The sequence below is a fragment of the Lissotriton helveticus genome, chromosome 7 (genome assembly GCF_964261635.1).
Source record: "Lissotriton helveticus chromosome 7, aLisHel1.1, whole genome shotgun sequence".
NCBI classification, from domain to species: domain Eukaryota; kingdom Metazoa; phylum Chordata; class Amphibia; order Caudata; family Salamandridae; genus Lissotriton; species Lissotriton helveticus.
Window position 1 is genome coordinate 634,766,481 of NC_136068.1, and position 18,191 is coordinate 634,784,671.

Below are 18,191 nucleotides of genomic sequence, written 5' to 3' on the forward strand. Positions count from 1 at the left end.
CCCGTATGAGGAATTTCTAAAGATGACTGCGACAGGTTCCTATCCACATCACTCGTAAGAACAAAACAAGCTGGCAAAGGTGAATATAGGAAAGGCATGTTGCGTATAAAGCTTGTATATGTTGTATGTGTACATAAAGCTCCTTGTTGGAAGCTATAGAAACTGTTTCCGGTCCCAACATCAGGTGGTACCCACAAGGTGAGAAAGGGAAAGAGCTGGGACATAACAGTACAAAAATATTGTGTGATAAAATATGCCATAACATTAGTATGTAAATGTCGACAGAAAGCATTTCAAATAATCTCTTGTGAAGTCAAGAACAAGGAAACAACAATAGTTGCAGGCAAATTGAGTTATGTAGCTGCATGTATGAACTAGTTCAGCTAGTGTGAACAATCCCCTTATAGCACCAAAATGGTTTAAAAAAAGCTCTTTTTCCTTTGTTGTGCTTCTCATATTTGCAGTACAATTACCTATACAATGCCGATGCCAAAATGAGGAACAAAGAGGATATATTTTGAGACAGACCACAGAAACCATGCCAGTTTTGTTATTAAATGTGTTTTATTTAATTCAAGTGCTGAGGAACACGCAACAATTCAAGTTTCTAACAGACAGTTCTCTTGGAAGAATAAACACTGGTATTAATGAGGTTCAAGGTTTTTGGAGAATCGCAGGAATCGGTGGCATGCTGGTTTCTGCAAGCCTCATCTAGTGGAAGAATCGCCGAGTGGCGTTCCCATACCCTGAGATTGTATACATGAATATTCATCTAAAAACCTTGCTTTCCATGGACCCCACCACTATTAAAGTATTCCTGTTCAGATCATAAAGCATATACATTTCCCTCTGCAAACAAGCCTGTAATGGAACAGTCTCCAAAAGTGTTTCTTCGACAGACCCACACGTGGTAGTGACTATGGTTAGAAAGCCTTAGACATCGTTGGATGAACGTTTCTAAAGGGACAAAAACAAAAGATCACACTTGTTTTACATCTATTCTGTTAAACAAATCAGAAATTAGAAGAGGTGTGTAGCTCATCGAGAGAAGTAGAGATAGACATTGGTGACAATGACCATTACTTTTACCCCAAAGGGAGTAGATTAAAATGTAGCAGTGATAGTAAGTGTATGGTGTGAGCGGGGTTCTTAAAGGAAGCACAGACACTGGTATAGCAGGGATATGCCACAGTATGTCATTCAGCCAGGACCTCAATGGATTATACATAAATACTGTGGCTGGGATACTCAGAGGCCAGTCACAACATAGCATAGAGGGAGGTCAACATGGGAGAACAAGAACACAGGTACAGCAAAGACATCAGCTGTCTGTCACAGTATGGTTCTGGAGGGAATACACCAAAGGGAGTGCTTTGGCTGCTGAGCTGCAGACACCAGTGCAGCACCACCACCTAGTAACCTCTGCTAGTTTGGCATTAGCAAGGTCCATGCTGTAAGTAAAGATGTGTTATGCAGCAGACATTCAGAGATTTGATGAGGTCTTAGACGGGGCTAATGCTTTCTTCTCAGGACTGTTTTCATTGTATGAAAAAGGAAGACTTGCAATTTCTGGTGACTGTGTGGTTTCCCGGTAATGCTTTTAACAGAAAGGGTCTCTCCTATAAGGCTTCCATGTTCACGTACACATCAAGCTACAGTTGCCATCACTCTATGGCTTAATTTGGGAAGTCCAAACGTCAAGAATTTCATCCTCAATTGAGGTCCACTGCTGATCCTAGTTTGGTATCACAGAGATAGTTGGGGGTGCTCACAGTCTAATGCTTAGCACGTTGAGTTGCCAGCCACTTACCACAACATTAATGAAATCCTCAGAGCCTCACCTGATGATACGTTTGTCGTTGGCCACCTTTTTCTTGATCATACTGTCTGATATATAGTGCAGTCATCTGCTTGGCCTCACAAAGGGTGTTTATTGCTGCTAATAGAAAGATTTGTTGGCATCAACAGTTTTTCTTTAATTATACAAAAAAAAGGACCAAAGTGCAAAAGTATATTCAAAGAGCTGGGTAACCTGCAGGCCCGTCTTAGAGATAAGGACAACGCAAATGACTAGTTTGGGTTGATGATTACATCTCAGATAAGTAAGAGGCTGTACTCGAAATAAAAATTGTGACCATATGATTAACAGCACAAAGAGGACTCCCCAGCAAATCAAAATTGCAAGTGCTTGCTTCACGTTTCCACAACAAAAGTGGATACATTTATAAAACGCATGCAAGCCACTAGGATATCCCTAAAAAATAGGAGCAGAGAGATCCTGGAAGAACATTTTTATTGAAGTAAAAGGATCTTAAAGAATGAGTTGAGATTCACTTGAAACAGCAAGGAGACACTGAAAAGAGTAGAGGTGCACTTGAAGGAACAATGATACCATAAAGGTAAAGGAGAGCACATTCTCCTGAATGGCCAAGTCGCTTTTCATGATGGAGGGCCACAGCGGTGCCTCTGAGGCTTCCTGGACCACAAGCGGACTGGGGCTGAGGAAAAGAGAGGGATGTCAGGGCTGCATAACAAACACAAAGCTCCAACTCGCCCACAGCACTCTTCCTCCCTTATACGCCACACTGCAAGTATGCCTCAATGGAAGCTACAACAGGAGTTATAAAACCCTCTGTCCCCTACTGTGTAGGTGAAGTGGAAAACCAGAGACCATTAAGACTAGTACTTTAAATGGGTAGTACTATTAGGTACTCGGTACCTCCACTTCTTTAATTTGGAAGGTATAGCACTGGCACTTCTCAGCAGTATCTCAATGCTTTCAATGGAAGTGTACTTACTGGCACTTCTCAGCACTATCTCAATGCGTTTAACCGAAGGAGTACTGGCACTTCTCAACAGTAAACAGGTACTCTAGGCCACGGAGTACCTGCACTTCTAGATTTCCATTCAAACACTGATTGGGACCAAAAGCCCAGCAGTGGCTGGGGACATTTCAGAGCAGGGAGTCAATACATGCTCTTCACATAACTGGAGACTGGCTGGTGGCACACACTTGACGATAAGGTTCACAAGCCACAATCTTGCATTGCTCCGGCCTTTCTGTGTTTGGTTGGACCAGGATCTGCATCTCTGAACTCCATGATAGTGTTTGCCCGTCACAGAAAGCAGGGGGACGAGAAAGAGCAAAATAACTCTGAAAAATTGACTATGTTTGTGGGGGAGGGGAGGGTACTGGGAAATATGGTGCACCTTGCCCACAATGAGTTGGACGTTAGACAGGCTGAAGTAAAAGTGTGATCACAAATGTACATTCGATACAGTGATGTGGCTTCTCCATGCATTCTTCGTCGACATTCAACAAATACTGGCAATTTTTTATAGCTGCCTATTAGGTCCATCCTTAAAATGAGGACCAAGCCAATCCTGCAAACTAGAACATCAAAGAAAAAGAGGTAGGTGCAGCACTATGATATGTCACATCAACGTCATCCCGGTGCACTGCTGGTGCCTATGTTAAGATACAGGGGGCCAGGAGGGAAGTGGTTTGGGATGAAGATGAAGGTAAAGGAAAATACACGCCAGCACCCCACAGAACTCCCCGCAGCATACCAGAGGTCTGCTTCAAGCCTTTCATTACTCTACATTGCCAGGCTAGACATTTCCCCATGCCAAGACAACCTCGACCACCCAATGCTGGAAAACCAAGGAGTATACATACTCAACTGTTTCCTACCCTGTATAGGGTTCTTTTGTGGGTGGAACCCTCATGAAACCTGTAAAATTAATCTTCATGGGGGTTAAAAGGGCAAAAAATGAGAAATGACACGCACCAGGATGAAGCAGAAACAGAAAACAACATTAAATCAATCATGTAGCGTCATAGCTGTTCCACATTGCCGTTTCGTTTTTCAGAAAAATGAACATATTTGCTTTTACTTCCAGGGTAACCATCCACTGCTCCCCCACCCATGTCACCAACTTTCTGCCTTTCGCTAATTTGTTCAGCTATCTCACTGGATTAGCGGGTTCCATATTCTGTCAAGTCATATGTTTGCAACTGTTTGGTTGTAGCAAGTTATCTGAGAAGCACTGCAGCCAGCACAATATGGAACCTGTGTCTTATCACAGGGATCTTACATGGAAACACACTGGGCTTGGCACCACTGGCGGGACCCGCCTTTTGGCACCTGCAGAGGGAACCTGGAGCTGGTTTAAGAATGGAGGGGGCGAGTATCTCCCTTTGTAACTTGCCTTCTTGCTCTGCATTTTCTTGCTACACCCGGAAGGCCATATCTGTGTACAATCCACTCTGGGAGGAGCGTGTGCAGCTCCACCTACGAAGCAGCTGCCCTTCTATCATATAACATATTCTGCTGGTATAAAGCATCTGAAGTGGCATGAGATAATAAAAATACATCCAGAAACGTTATTCTGAAGGTGCACTGCTGTTTGAGCAAGCACCCGCAAACAACTGAATATTTATGACACACACACACTCCTCGTGGTCTGTCTCATACACACACCTCTCACTCGCACTATGATGGCAATATGTAAACACTATTTTAGATACTAAAAATGTGTATATTTATCCACCTGTCCCAGGGATCTGACCTGGGCCGTGCCTCCCATAGAAAAGGAAATCTCAAAAGCGATTTGAGAGCACCAGATATTCTATTCTTCGTCACCCCAGAAAAGAAACATTGGTAGGGACCAGGGTCCCAGTTGGAGCTGATCACCTGGGAGGGTGAATGTCACGAACGGAGACAGAGAGGGACTTTTGTGACTCCCCACCCACTTTCAACACCCTAGAGAACATGTCTGGCTGGGAAGGAGGGGTTTAGACCTCCGGGATCTCGGTCATGCTGCCCATAGCCCTCACACCGGTCACAAAAATCCCTGAGGTCAAGTTTACTTCTCAGTTTCATACTGGTATGTTGGGTTAGAACGAACTCCCAACCATCAAGTCAAAGGTTAGAACTTGTATTGCGTGGCTAATCTTTGCAGACACCTAAAACGCTGTAAATACATTACTTGGATAACTTCTCTTCCCCTCCCATTTTGGGGGGTGTTTGATCCTACATGGGCTCGCGGCGCCCCAATACGTGTGGACCGAAATGTTCTTTCTTTGCTGCTGCTGTGCGAAGCAGGGTCAGTCCCCTGGGCAGACATGGGTGGTGACCCACAGCAGGTCAGACACCACCCCCCAGTGCAGATATGTGATGCTCAGAACCGCCAGCACGTGCATGATCTGGTGGCTGTTGAACCAGTAGTCAAACTTGCCAGGCTTCCAGCGCTCTGGAATGCGCGAGATGTTGATCATGCCCCCGAGTAAAGCCAGGGAGTCCATCACCAGGTAGCTTCGCAGTGAGGAGGGATGCCCCGTGCCCAGACCCACCCATCGCAAGTAGAAGAACAGGAAGCGGAAGAAGGCCTGCCACGCGAAAGAGCGCAGGCGGGTGACATTGCTGCTGGCGGTGATTGCGCAGTAGATGGCGTAGCTGGAGAGACCGGTGTACGTCAGCAAGGCCGCACTCCGCGTGGACGGGTAACAGAGCAGTGTGACGTAAATGATGGGCAGGGCTCCTGCAAGCAAGAAAAAGAAATCACAGAGTGAGTAGAAAATACAATTTTAAACACTTGAAATTAAAATCAATTAAAAACAAATATACGGAATTGTCTAAATCAGTTGGGATAATAGGTTCACGTATTTTGTCTTAGGCTGCGGAGACTTCTTACCTGCATCTGACAGAAAACATTTCAGTTACTGACCGAAGTAAGGTAAAGTTACGTACCTGTAATAGTTCCACAGTTGAGGTATTGTACATTGCCTGTTGCTTGTGTGTACCTCGAACACTTTTTTAAATATTTGTTTTTAAATACCAACCCAACGTTTAAACTGGGATAACCTTAAATTCCCTTTAACAGTTTACTGCTAGCTTGTCTTGAGCCAACCAAGACTGCTTAGTATCAAGAGAACAATTATTGTTCCACAGCCTCTGAATGCCGCTATCCAGAACTATTCCGGAAACTTCAGAAAACTGAACTTTGCTGCATGTCATTGAACTAGAGGTAACCGCATCGTGGGAGCCAATAAAGAGAGCCGGATTTGGGACATTCCCTTACAACTGGGCAGAACTGTGTTTCCCCGTAAAACAGTTTTTTATTTTTACTGGCCGATTACTTTCCTCCTAGTGCTCCAAAGTGATCAAGATGACGTGTCAGTGCTACAAAAAACCTTGTTCATCTAAATCCATTTTTCATCCAAAAGGTTAATATAGCCTCTGTGCTTGCCGTAGCGGGCTCTATCGGCCATTAAAGGTTCGCTCCAGTGTTAAAGGGCTGAGCTGAAGGCAAGGGCCTTTAACAAGGGAGCAGGCCTTTAATGTCCGGAAGAGCCTGCTATGGAGGGCTCTAACGCTATTAGAACATTTCCGCGCCTAGAGAGCAGAATGTTCTAATGTGTAAAACAAAGGAGAGGGGGTTTAAATCCCCACAGGCTCCGTGAGGCCTTTGTTCACAGCAACAGCGGGGAACAAACATTGGAATGTTGATGCTACGAGCTTCTACCAGCTATTAGAAGCCCGGAGCACTCCACTGTCTTCAATGGAGCGCTCAACATTCGAATGTTCTAATTATGATTACATAAGGGAAAGTTTCATGCTTGTAATCCTAGTTCTACATCATAAGTGTTTAATCGAACTTCAGTGGCAGACAGCCAATTTAACCAGAAAAGGGGGGGGGGGTAAAAACTCACTGGCACCCATGCATTCACATATGCACACGCATACACACCCATTCACAACACTCAGTAACAAATACACATACATTCATGCACTAAACAGAAAATGTACCTTCACTGTAGCGAGGGAAGCCTCGAAGGTCCCAGGAGGGTTGGAACTGCTGCCTCCCCTCACTGGCTGACCTTAGGTCAGCCAATGAGGGAAGGCAGCAGTCCCTCACTCGTCACAGAGTGGGATGGGGTCAGTGAGACTGCTGACCTCACCCCACTCTGACCAAGTGTCAGTGATTGACGATGGGCACTTCAGGGATTAAAACTGAAACAATCAGTGCCGCTACTCCATCACAAAGGGGGGAGGGCTTCAAGGCACTTTTGCCAGAGTGACGGAGTCACGGCAACAGGGCTGTGAAATCCTCAGCCTGGCAAAGTTCAGCTCAGGCAGCTAGGAGCATGAGCATTCAGTACGTTGTCTAGCTCCTGGCTGCCTGACGTGAACAAGAAGAGTATCTGTCAGGCTGCCCTTAGTTCAGCCTGACAGACACTCTTCTTGTAGGCCTTCAGCAGTTTGGCCGGGCTGGGGCTATTGAATGTATAAGCTACGTTAGAAAATTCCAGCTTACGTATCGGGATTCCTAAACATTTTTTCCACTTTAACTATGCCCATTTAAATGATGCTAATTTGGTAGTTGTAAATGCAGATGCATACATAAAAGCCTATCTGAAGATATCAGTTTCCATATTTCTTCATGCTTGTGTTTGATCGGCTTGAATGGAACAAGTTACCATCCATTGTCATCCGTGGAAAGAGATACCACCTGTGTGCTAAGCCTTTGTATTGATGTTAAGGGCACTTTGTGCTTTAAAAACCTTTACAATGTTTTCCAACAAAAAGGGATCTATGCCAAATTTACAAACTTTTTCCCAAATATTGGAGGGAACTGAGAAAACAGCCAAAATAAAGTAACATTCTGTGTTCTTTGTGCAAGCAAAGATATTTTTGTTTCTTTAAAATGACATCAACAAAAGGCTTGCTGTGCTAAGGTAAAACCTCTTCCCTGCTTTCAGGAACAAGCAGAGCTGTTTAAAAAAAATTACCACAATGATAGTCCATTTTTTCCTATTTTATGTGGCTTTTCTCTACTTGTAGTTTGAGGTGGAAAAAGGTGTGAAACCCAGAAGGTAACACTCTTTCTGGTAGAGACTGTATCTAGTCACAGATATCCCAACTTTTGCATATTCCCCACGAGTCAGTCAGGATCCGAAAGTTTCAGCAGTACTTCTACGTGCCGGAAGGCAGTGTCTTGCAGCCCTGCATGGACGCTTCTGCTCCTGAAATGACGTGCAAGACCTATATAGGCACCACTCCGATGTGCTGACAGGTGCTTTTGGGGCTCTGCATCTGGAGGCGCAGACAATCGGCAGACAGTGTGCAGATTCCTAGAGTTGGGCTGTTTAATAACGGATAGAGTCCAACCACAGAAAAGGTAGGATGGGTAGGTCGGTGAGGAATCTGCAGTTAGCTAGTCACTCTACAAGAGCTTTATCAAAGGTAAGTAACTTGTTCTTCTGCTAGAAACTTCCCGCCGCAGATTCCTCAACTTTGGAATACATACAAAAGCAGAACCTACATAGAGGTGTGTCTGTAAATGGACTCAAACCAAAAATCGATGCGAGACCAAATGGGCAAACTGTCCCCTCGGATCGGAGGATCTGGGTTCGAGTCTCGGTAACAACGCCAAAACCTCCTGTGATTCTGGGCAAATCACTTAATCTCCCCGTGCCTACAAATGAATGTGTCCTCATGTAACGTAACTGGTGCTATGTAAAGCGCTCTGATACCCGATTCGGTTTGGGTCTAGTTCGCGCTATATAAAACTCTGCAAAAAAATAAAAATAAAATAATGCTTCGTGAATGTATTTAGGGATACCCATGTAGCCGCCTGGCAGATGTCTAGGATGTCTAGTAGCAGCTTTGGCCCTGGAAGTTCGAGCACGCAGTCCTTATGGTGGCTGTAGTTTTTAGGCAATGTGTAGCCGATTTTTATGCAGAACACAATCCAATCGGAGAAGGTTCTCTTCAGCACTGCTTTGCCTTTTTTCACTCTAGAGAACCCTACAAAGAGTTGATCCTCCACCTAGGTGGTCTTTGTTGTGATCTATGTCAAAGCTCAGAGCTCTCTTAGGGTCTAAGTAATGAAGTCTCCTCTCCTCCTTAGAGGGGTGAGGTGGAGCATAGAATGCCAGCAGAGTGACGGTTTGGCCAATGTGGAAAAGCATCACAACTTTTGGCAGGAAGGATGTTGTGCCCGCAGAACCAGTTTGTCTGGGAAGAAAGAAGTGTATGGTGGATTGACACAGAGGCCAAAGCTCACTCACACGCTGTGCCGAAGTGATGGCAATGAGAAACATGGTCTCGATAATAAGGATCCATAGAGGACTGCTGTTAACCCCTTCACTGCGGCGGCTATTCCGCCGCAGTGCTAAGGGGGCGGGGCAGAAATGCGGCGGGCGCATGCTGGTGACGGAACCACTCCGTCACCAGCGTCGGTTGCGCTGTGCTTGTGACGGAGCGGTTCAGGCGCGGAATTCGCGCCGCGCATGAGCAGCGAGCGGGCCATGACGGAACCGCTCTGTCATCAGCACAGCGCACCCGCAGCTGATGATGGAGCGGTTCCGTCATCAGCATGCAAAGGGTTAAAAAGCTTGAAAGGAGTGGACATCAGATAAGTCAGGACCAGATTAAGGTCCTATTGGGGCATGACAAAAGGAGAAGGGGCAAACGTATTGCAGCCCCTTAATAAAATCAAATCACAACTGGTGATTTAAACAAAGAGGGCTGATTAGGCAACCATAGAAAGCAGAGAGGACTGAAAGATAACCCTTAACTGTGCCCAGAGAAAGGCCTTGCCGGGTAAGAGAGAACAAACAACAAAACGTCAGACAGTTTGACCTGGAAGGGGTCAATATGGCGAGTGCCGCACCTAGCCACACACTTATCCCATCAACAGGCGTATACAGTTTTCGTTGAGGAATGCCGGCTGCCAAGATGATATTAAAGATCAAGGGTAATTAGCAGTTGCCGCTCTATCCCCAAGCACGAAGGTGGAGATTGCGAAGCTCTAGGTGCAGAGCTTTGCCCCGTTACTGCATCAGCAGGTCCAACTGGAGGGTCAGCTTGATTGGAGGACATACACTCAAGGTCAGGAGTTCTGGAAACCATACTCTCTGTGCCCAGTCCGGAGCCACTAGGATGACTTGGACCCTGTCAGTCCTGATCTTCTTGAGAACTTGGGGCAGGAGTGGCATCGGTGAAAAGGCATACAGGAGTCCAGAGTTCCACCACCTCCGGGGAAATATTGAAGGTGTTCAGCCGTCGCCCAGTTAATCTCCAAGCATTAAGTGGAGACTGTGAAGGCCTGGGTGCAGAACCCTGCCCTGTTGCTGCAACAGCAGGTCCTACTGAAGGGGCAGCTTTATCGGAGGTCATTTTCTCAAGGCCATGAGATCTGGATACCATACTCTCCGTGCCCGACCCGGAGCCACTAGGATGACTTGGGCCCAGGCAGTCTTTATCTTCTTGAGAACTTGGGGCAGGAGTGGTATCAGCAGAAAGCCATACAAGTAGTACAGAGTTCCACTCAAGGTGAAACATGTCTCTGAATGAGATACATCTTGGAAACTCCAACACTCAGAAGTGGTGATGCTGCACATTCTCGGTGGTGGTAAACAAATCGAGCCAAGGTATTTCCTATGCGCAGAAGAGACCTTGCACCAACCTTGGATGTTGCTGCCATTCGTGATCTGGTAAGCACTGATGATTGAGCTCGTCTGCCCTGGCATCCAATGATCCTGCTAGGAGGTTCACCACTAAGAATATTTCTTGGTGGTTCAGTAATTTCCACAGTCGCAAGATCTCCTGGCACAGTCAGTGACCCCAACCTGCGAAATTTGTTGCAGTACTACACGTGCACAGGAGTTGTCCCTGAGCACCTCTACCAACCTCCTTTTGATGGTCTGAAGAGAGGTTTTCAACACTAAGCAGATGCCCTCCCCCTAGAAGGCTTATATGGAGCCACAAGAGACAAGAGGCCTTTGATCTCTACCTCTCACAGATGGCTGCCCCAACCCTGAAGCGACGCATCGGTGACCACTGTCAACCCTGGGCGGGTAAGAGAGAAGGGCCTGCCACTGACCCAATCATGGTCTCTTGCAGTCTCACCCGAGATCTGAACGTGGTCGGAGGTCCCCTTAATGTGCCCAGTGGAACTTCAGATCCCACTGCGGAGCCCGCATATGCCACCTGGCGTGATGAATGACAACAATTTATATAGCGTGAACATATACCCTAAGGCGATGCAGAAGGCCATCAGTCCCAGCAGGCTCACAGTCAACTTCACTGAAATACAGGACTGAGGCTGAAAGATCAAGATCATAGCCTGAATGTCCTGGACTCTCTTTCTTGGGGTAAAGGTAAGAAACGGAAAAGTCCAGGATGGGTCTGATGAGGAGGAGCATCTGAGAAAAAGTCAGGTGTGACTTTGGTATGTTGGACGTGAACGCCAAAGATGACAGGAGGTTTGCGCCATCTGGAGGTGGATGAAGACTGCCTGGGGTGAGCCGGCTTCAACAGCCAGTCATTGAGGTAGCCAGCCATCGAAGTAGGAGTAGACTACACCGACCTTCAAAGATGTGCTGACACCACTTCCGTGAACACCTGAGGGGCGTTGGTGAGACCAAAGGGAAGCATAAACATAGAAAACTGCAAATGCTCCTCTCCCACCACGAACCGCAGGTAGCGCAGATGAGCTGACATGATGGGAATATAGACCTCAGCATCCTGCAAGTCCAACGCCAATATCTAGTCTCCAGGGTCGAATGCAGACAATACCTGGGCCAGGGTGAACATCCTTAATTCTTCTTCCAGAGGACACAGATCGGGAATAGGCCGAAGGCTTCCATCCTTCTTGGGCACCAGGAAGTAAAAGGAATAACAACCAAGTCCTACTTCTGGCACCGGCAGCCTCTCAACAGCCCCTTTGCGGAAATGGCTAGCACTACTGCAGCAAAATGGAGATGTGGTCCTCTGTTAGTCGTTGGGTGGATAGAGGAAGGTGCAGCACGAATGAAAGGAAGGGTATGGCGTAGCCTTTGTGAACAATTTGAAGGACCCACTAATCCAATGCGATTGCTTGCCAACCCAGATAGAATTGGTGGAGTTTGCCTCTCACTAGGTGGCTGTCATCCTGTAAGGGTACACTGAAAGGCTTGCCAGGTAGGGTTGCCACTGTGTAGCATGTTGACCTTGGCTGCAGGTGGTCGGGGTTAGTGGGCACCTCTGCCTCTCCTGTGAAACTGCTAGGTCCCATGAGGGGGATGGACAGACTGGCGGTAAGGGACACCTCTGCCAAAGCCACAAAAGAAGCGTTCGCACCTGTGTGATTGGTGAGGTGGCACAGAAAGGCCCAGAGAGTGAGCGGTGGCTCAACTCTCTTTCAAACTTTTGAGAGCGGGGTCAGCCTTGTCCCCAAAATGCCAAGTCCCATTGAAGGGTATATCCAACAACGAGGACTGGACATCACCAGAGAACCCAGTCGAGAGAAGCCACGCATGGCAACGCTGGTGCCAATCGCACACACGATGTAATCGGTGGTGTCCAAACAAGAACAAAAACCTCTCCTAGAAGCACAATAATTCTAAAGGTAATACATCCAAAGATTAATACATATCAACATTGTCCCACACCAAAACTCATTAGAAAAACATTTTTTAACAACTTTTGCAAAGGCAATATTCATAATGGTATTCACAACAGATCACTAATATAAATATAAATATACAACATAACCAGCAATCATCCTAATGTCACCACACATACTCACACTCAACCCAACAGTCATACACAATACACAAAATGTGCACAAATTAAATTAACAATTAAAAAACGAAAAAAACAACAATATAGTGAAAATCAGTAAGTCGCAAATAACCAAACAAAGAAGCGCCAAGCCACAATGAATCATGAAATTGGCTGCATCACGACCATCTTCAATCACCTGAGACAGTAGAGGGGAAAGATCTTCTGGCATACCAGAGAGGACTTATACCACTGAATCCCAAAGGGCGTGACTATAACACCCAACAAACAGGCAGCATCAACAGAACGCAGAGTCCAACTAATGGATAAGCTTACCAAATGCCTCCACTCATTTCAATTCCCTATCGGGTTGAGTGGGAGAAAAAGTGTTCAGATTGGAACAGCTGGTGGAAGCCAGCACCACAAGACTTTCCAAAGATCAGTGTTGGGGCAAGAAAGTTGGGTCGGCTGGAGGAGTTAAGTGACACCAGGCAATTTGTATATTACCTGGCAGGCCAGAGCATGGCTTGGCCCAAGTTCCAAAAAAGAGTACCCATTGGAGCCTTATTGAAGGGCAGGAGGGGTACAGAAGATGTCTGGCCCTGCTGCATGACCATGGTCAGAACATTAGTTTTTCCTTGCAGAGTGGGAAGTTGGAGATCAAGGATTTTGGCAGCTCTGCTCAAGACCATGGCTTAGGATGCTGATTCCTCTTAGGCCAGCCCAGGAGGAGAAAAAAAGAGCGGTCTCTGGGGAGGTGTTTACCCCACTGGCCTCCTGCAAGTCCTCATACTAGTTATCCTGACAGTTCTCAGCAAACTCATTGCCTTGTGTTAAGTCGAGAGCAGAAATGGGTGCCTCGGTTGGATTCAGGCGAGGTCAGCATTGGCATCAACATACTTGTGCCAGATGTTGTTTTGGGTGCAGGACGTAGTATCGAAACAGGAGACGAAGGAAGAGGAGTTCAAAGGCACCAGATAGACAGCTTCTCAGCTCCTTGGGGCCTAAATGCACGCCGGAGGGAGTAAGTAAGAAATTGAAGAGCTGAAACATAGCTGTGGGGAACACTTCAATCTGACGTGGCGTGGCTAAAGGCCCTGGAAATTCGGGTTGTGACAGAACCAGCTGTGGAATCAGCTCCGAAGTCAGACGATTTTGAAAGTGTGATCTAGACTGTTGATGCTGCCCAAGCACTTGTTCAGGAGAGTGGAAGTGATGTTAAGCAGTCAAACGTCGCTTCAAGTTCTTCTGTTTCTTGTGCTGACCGGAAGAGTTGGAGCATGATGAAGACTGGCCCCTGGAGTGGCTCTGTTGACTCCGGGACCGAACCCTTGACACGGACCGGGACTTGGAGCGGTTCCAGCATGGAGTTTTCCTATGTTGCCTTTTGGGGTTCATCGATGCAGTCTCTGCAGGTCTTCGAGTAGTGCCTCAACCAGAGATACCACAGGCACACTTGTTGTGGGTCCATTATATACATCGGTTTGCGACAGCCCCTCAGGGTTCAAAACTTGTCGTTTTAAGAAGCATCCGTTGCAAACTGCACCAGAATTTTGGATAATCGAGATACGGTGTATCAAAGAGACCAGAGGAATCTTTGGATCCGCACCTGGGGGCACAGAAAGAAATTAACTGATGTCAGCCTGGGGAGTGGTGCCTGTATATACCCCACATATAACTTACAGAGCAGAACAGTCTCAGTGCGGAGCTGCATGGTGTCACCTTCCGGTGCACAAAAGGACTGATGAAAAGTTTCCGGTTCCAGTCTAACACCTGGGGAATATTCAAAAAGTGAGCAATGTGCAGCTAAAAGTATCTATCAGAAAGCTATACATTTCTGAAAAGTAGACAAAATTTAGAATTCAAGAAGGTGCCAGCTGATGACCTCAAAGTGATGGGGCATAATATGTTACAGACTTACCTCATCTTTTTCTTCCAAATTTACATTGCGTGCCACCTGTATGTTAAGAATTGCCTCCAGTGTCCCATTGCCATCAAGTTCCCCCTTAAGGTACAAATTACATAAAATATGCCAGCACCAGAATGTTGCCAAAGATACAGCCCTATTCACAGTGGGTGACCTAATGTGAAAAATTACCTTTAGTATACCAGCAACCGGATTTTCACACAATTGACTCCCCCCCCCCCCCCCCCCCCCCCACCCCCAAACCTGACCCCCGAAATGCCATGGTTGCAAAGAATTACCTCTAGTATGCTAGTACCAGGATTTCGCCAAAGGTGCCCACATATGCCAAAAATTACTTCTAGTATGTCAGCACCTGCATTTTGCCATGCCAAGAATTGCCTCCAGTATGGCAGTGACATGTTAGCTTGGGTAACCCAATGAGCCAAGAATTATCTTGAGAACACCATGGACAGTCACAGATTTACAAGCATAAAATACGCTAACAAACACACAAGTTACTACTTGTGTAACGATATATCTGTAAGAGACATTAGTTAGTGATAGATTGAAGAAGCAATGGAGCGGTGCACTCCCAAGGTAAAGTAACGTCTAATAAAGAAGCATGATCAGTGTCTTCGTAGGTATCATCTTTATTTAAATATATCCAAATGAAAGGAAAACACATCAGCCAACGTGTTTCGTTCATGGGATGAACTTCGTCAGGGCAATGAATATATGGCGAGATGCATCACTCGTAAATGCATAGGAACCAATAATTCTCAAATAGTAGGTATCATCCAAGTGCAATGGGTGCCTACATGATAAGGGCCAACAGTAGGTAGCCTGCAGTATCGGTCTGGGCGTATCGGTCCACGACCCCATCCCACTGTTTGTTGCAATACCACATAGCGGTGGTGTTGTCCGTGAACACCTGCACTACACTTCCCTGGACAGAGAGAAGGAATGCTTTCAGTGCAAATCGGATTACCCGAAGCTCCAAAAGATTGATATGGCCAGGGACTCCACCGGAAACCAGAGGCCTCTGATCACCGCCTCTCCCAGGGGGCCACCCCATCCCAGGAGGGACGTATCCATCACCACTGTGTGCTCCGGTTGGGGAAGAGAGAGGGATCTGTCATTGACCCAATGGCGATTCATGAGCCACTACTGCAATTGTCGTGCAGTGCCCTCCGAGATCTGGACATGATCGGACAGGTTGCCCTGATGCTGTGCCCACTGGAGCTTCAGGTCCCACTGCAAAGCCCGCATATGCCACCTGGCATGTTGCACTAGCAGGATGCAGAAGGCAATCAGGCCCAGGAGCCAGAGGGTCAACCTGACTGATACCCGGGATAGAGGCTGAAAGATCGGAATCATAGCTTGAATATCCCGGACTCGCTGCTCCGGAGGATAAACCTGAAACTGAGTCGAATCCAAAACTGCTCCGATGAACGGGAGCTTCTGAGAGAGACTCAAGTGCGACTTCGGCACATTGATGGAGAACCCCAGCAAATGCAGGAAGTCGGCCATAGTCTGGAGGTGGGAGACGACTGCCTGGGGCGAGCCCGACTTCAACAACCAGTCGTTGAGATAGGGTAAGACTGGAACTCCTGATCTGTGCAGATGAGCTGCGACCACCGCCATCACTTTCGTGAACACCCGAGGGGCGCTGGTAAGGCCGAATGAGAGCACGGCAAAGTGAAAATGCTCTTGGCCTACCGTGAACCGCAGGTAACGCCGGTGGCCCGGCAGGACGGGGATGTGAAAATATGCATCCTGCAAGTCCAACGCTACCATCCAGTCTCCAGGGTCCAGGGCAGCCAAGACCTAAGCCAGAGTTAGCATCTAGAACTTCTCCTTTCGGAGTAAGCGATTGACGTTCCTGAGGTCCAAGATGGGGCGCAGGCCCACTTTCTCCTTTTTGGGGACCAGAAAGTAGTGGGAATAACAAACACATCCTACTTCTGGCCTAGGAAAGCGCTCAATGGCCCCCTTGGCCAAGAGGGCCATGACTTCCTGGAGAAGCACAAAGTGATTCCCCCGTCATGCGGTGAAACTGAGGTGGCATGGGTGGGGGGGCAGACTCGAAGGGGAGGGAGTAGCTCCTTCTGAAGATTTGCAGCACCCCCCTGTCCGAAGTGACAGAACGCCAGTGGGGAAGGTGATGGCGAATCCTGCCGCCCATCGGACTAGGAAGGCTTTGAGGCGGATGCTGCGGGAGCAGAGGTGGACTGACCCACACGCTGGCCCCCTGTCCCGCCGCGGCGAGAACCACGTCCGCGCTAAGGTTGGTTCTGCGCAGGCTTTTGGCTGAATGAACGTGTTGGGGCACCCCTTCCGTGGCCACGAAATGAACGAAAAGCAGACGTGGTTGGGCGTGTAGTGGAGAGACCCAGGGACTTGGCCGTAGCCAGGGAGTCCTTAAAACGCTCCAGAGTACTATCTGCCTCATCGACAAACAGGCGGGTACCATAAAAAGGCATGTCCATAAGAGAACTCTGAACATTCCCTGAAAACCCTGTCGACCGCGACCAGGCGTGGCGACGGAGGGCCACTGTCGTGGAAATCGCACTACTCAGCGAGTCTGGGGTGTCCAGTCCACACTGGATGGCGAACTTTGCAGCATCTTTCCCCTCAGCAACAGCTTGGGAAAGCACTGCCCGAACTTCCTCTGGACACTGAGGCAGTGCCTGCGCAACCGTGTCCTACACAGCGTGAAAGTAGCGCCCCAAGAAGCATGCAGTGTTCACTGACCGCAGCCCTAAGCTGGCAGAGGAAAACAGTTTCTTGCCAAACTGTTCCAGCTCAGCGGGTGGTAGGGAATGCGCTCTGGGAAGAGACGTAGTTGGGTGGGTTGTCAAAAAGGCAGGGTCACCCGGGGCTGGGCGATGAAGCCTGGCCACGTTCTTATACACAGGAACCCCCGTGGCTGGTCTAGACCAGGTGCCCATCAACACATCAGTTAACGCCTCATTGAACATTAGGAGGGGCTCCATAGAGCTTGCCGTCAGCTGAAGGACTTCAGTGAGGAGGTTAGTTTTGAGAGTTACCGTAGGCAGATCAAGGTCAAGGGCCTCAGCTGCTCTACGGAGCACCACAGTGTATGTGGTGCCCTCCTCCATAGCCACAGGAGGAGGAGAAAGAAAACCAGGTTCAGAGGAGAGGTCAAGGCCACCTGCATCCTCTGACTCTTCCACCCACTCTTGTTCTGACTTGCACTGCAAGAGGCTCCTCAGACCCCTCCCAATCGTCCCCCTCCTCCACTGCCCGAGGCACAGGCTGCGGGGGAGGTACAGGGGAATATAAATGGTCCAAAGGCACCGGTCGGCGCCGATCCGGCACCATATACCAATTTGGATCTCAACCTGGAAAACTGGGCAAGGGAGGAGGTGGAACGAACGGAGCCCATTGCGGCGCCGGGAACGGAGCCGCGGGAGGTGCTGGTGCCAGAGCCGCTGGCAGAGGACCTTGCTGGGCAGGAGCCGGCGGCGGCAAGGGAGGGCCCTCAGCTGGGACCGCGGGGCCTGAAGGCGTGCCAGCGGGAGCCCGAGGCCTGAAAAGGCAGTCCATGGCAGCATGAAAATCTTGCACCTGGGCCGGAGTCGCCGACGGACCCGGATAAGGTGGATAGGCCGTGGGACTCTAAAGCTCCAACGGAGCAGAGGGGGAAGTTGGAGAGTGTAAACGCTTATTCGACTTTTTCTTATGACACCTCCTACCCGATTCAGAGT

At 48.1% G+C, this 18,191-nt stretch overlaps 1 protein-coding gene across 2 annotated transcripts in view; it reads right to left on the bottom strand.

Annotated features, from left to right (window-relative positions):
• Positions 1-545: 545 nt before the first annotated feature.
• Positions 546-18,191, bottom strand: part of PAQR4 (progestin and adipoQ receptor family member 4) — a 149,663-nt gene continuing 132,017 nt past the window's right edge. For both annotated transcript variants that reach the window (XM_078652881.1, XM_078652882.1), the window contains exon 3: positions 546-5,544. In XM_078652881.1, coding sequence (XP_078509007.1) covers positions 5,111-5,544 — 434 coding nt within the window. In that variant the 3' untranslated portion in view covers positions 546-5,110. The remainder of the gene's footprint in view (positions 5,545-18,191) is intronic.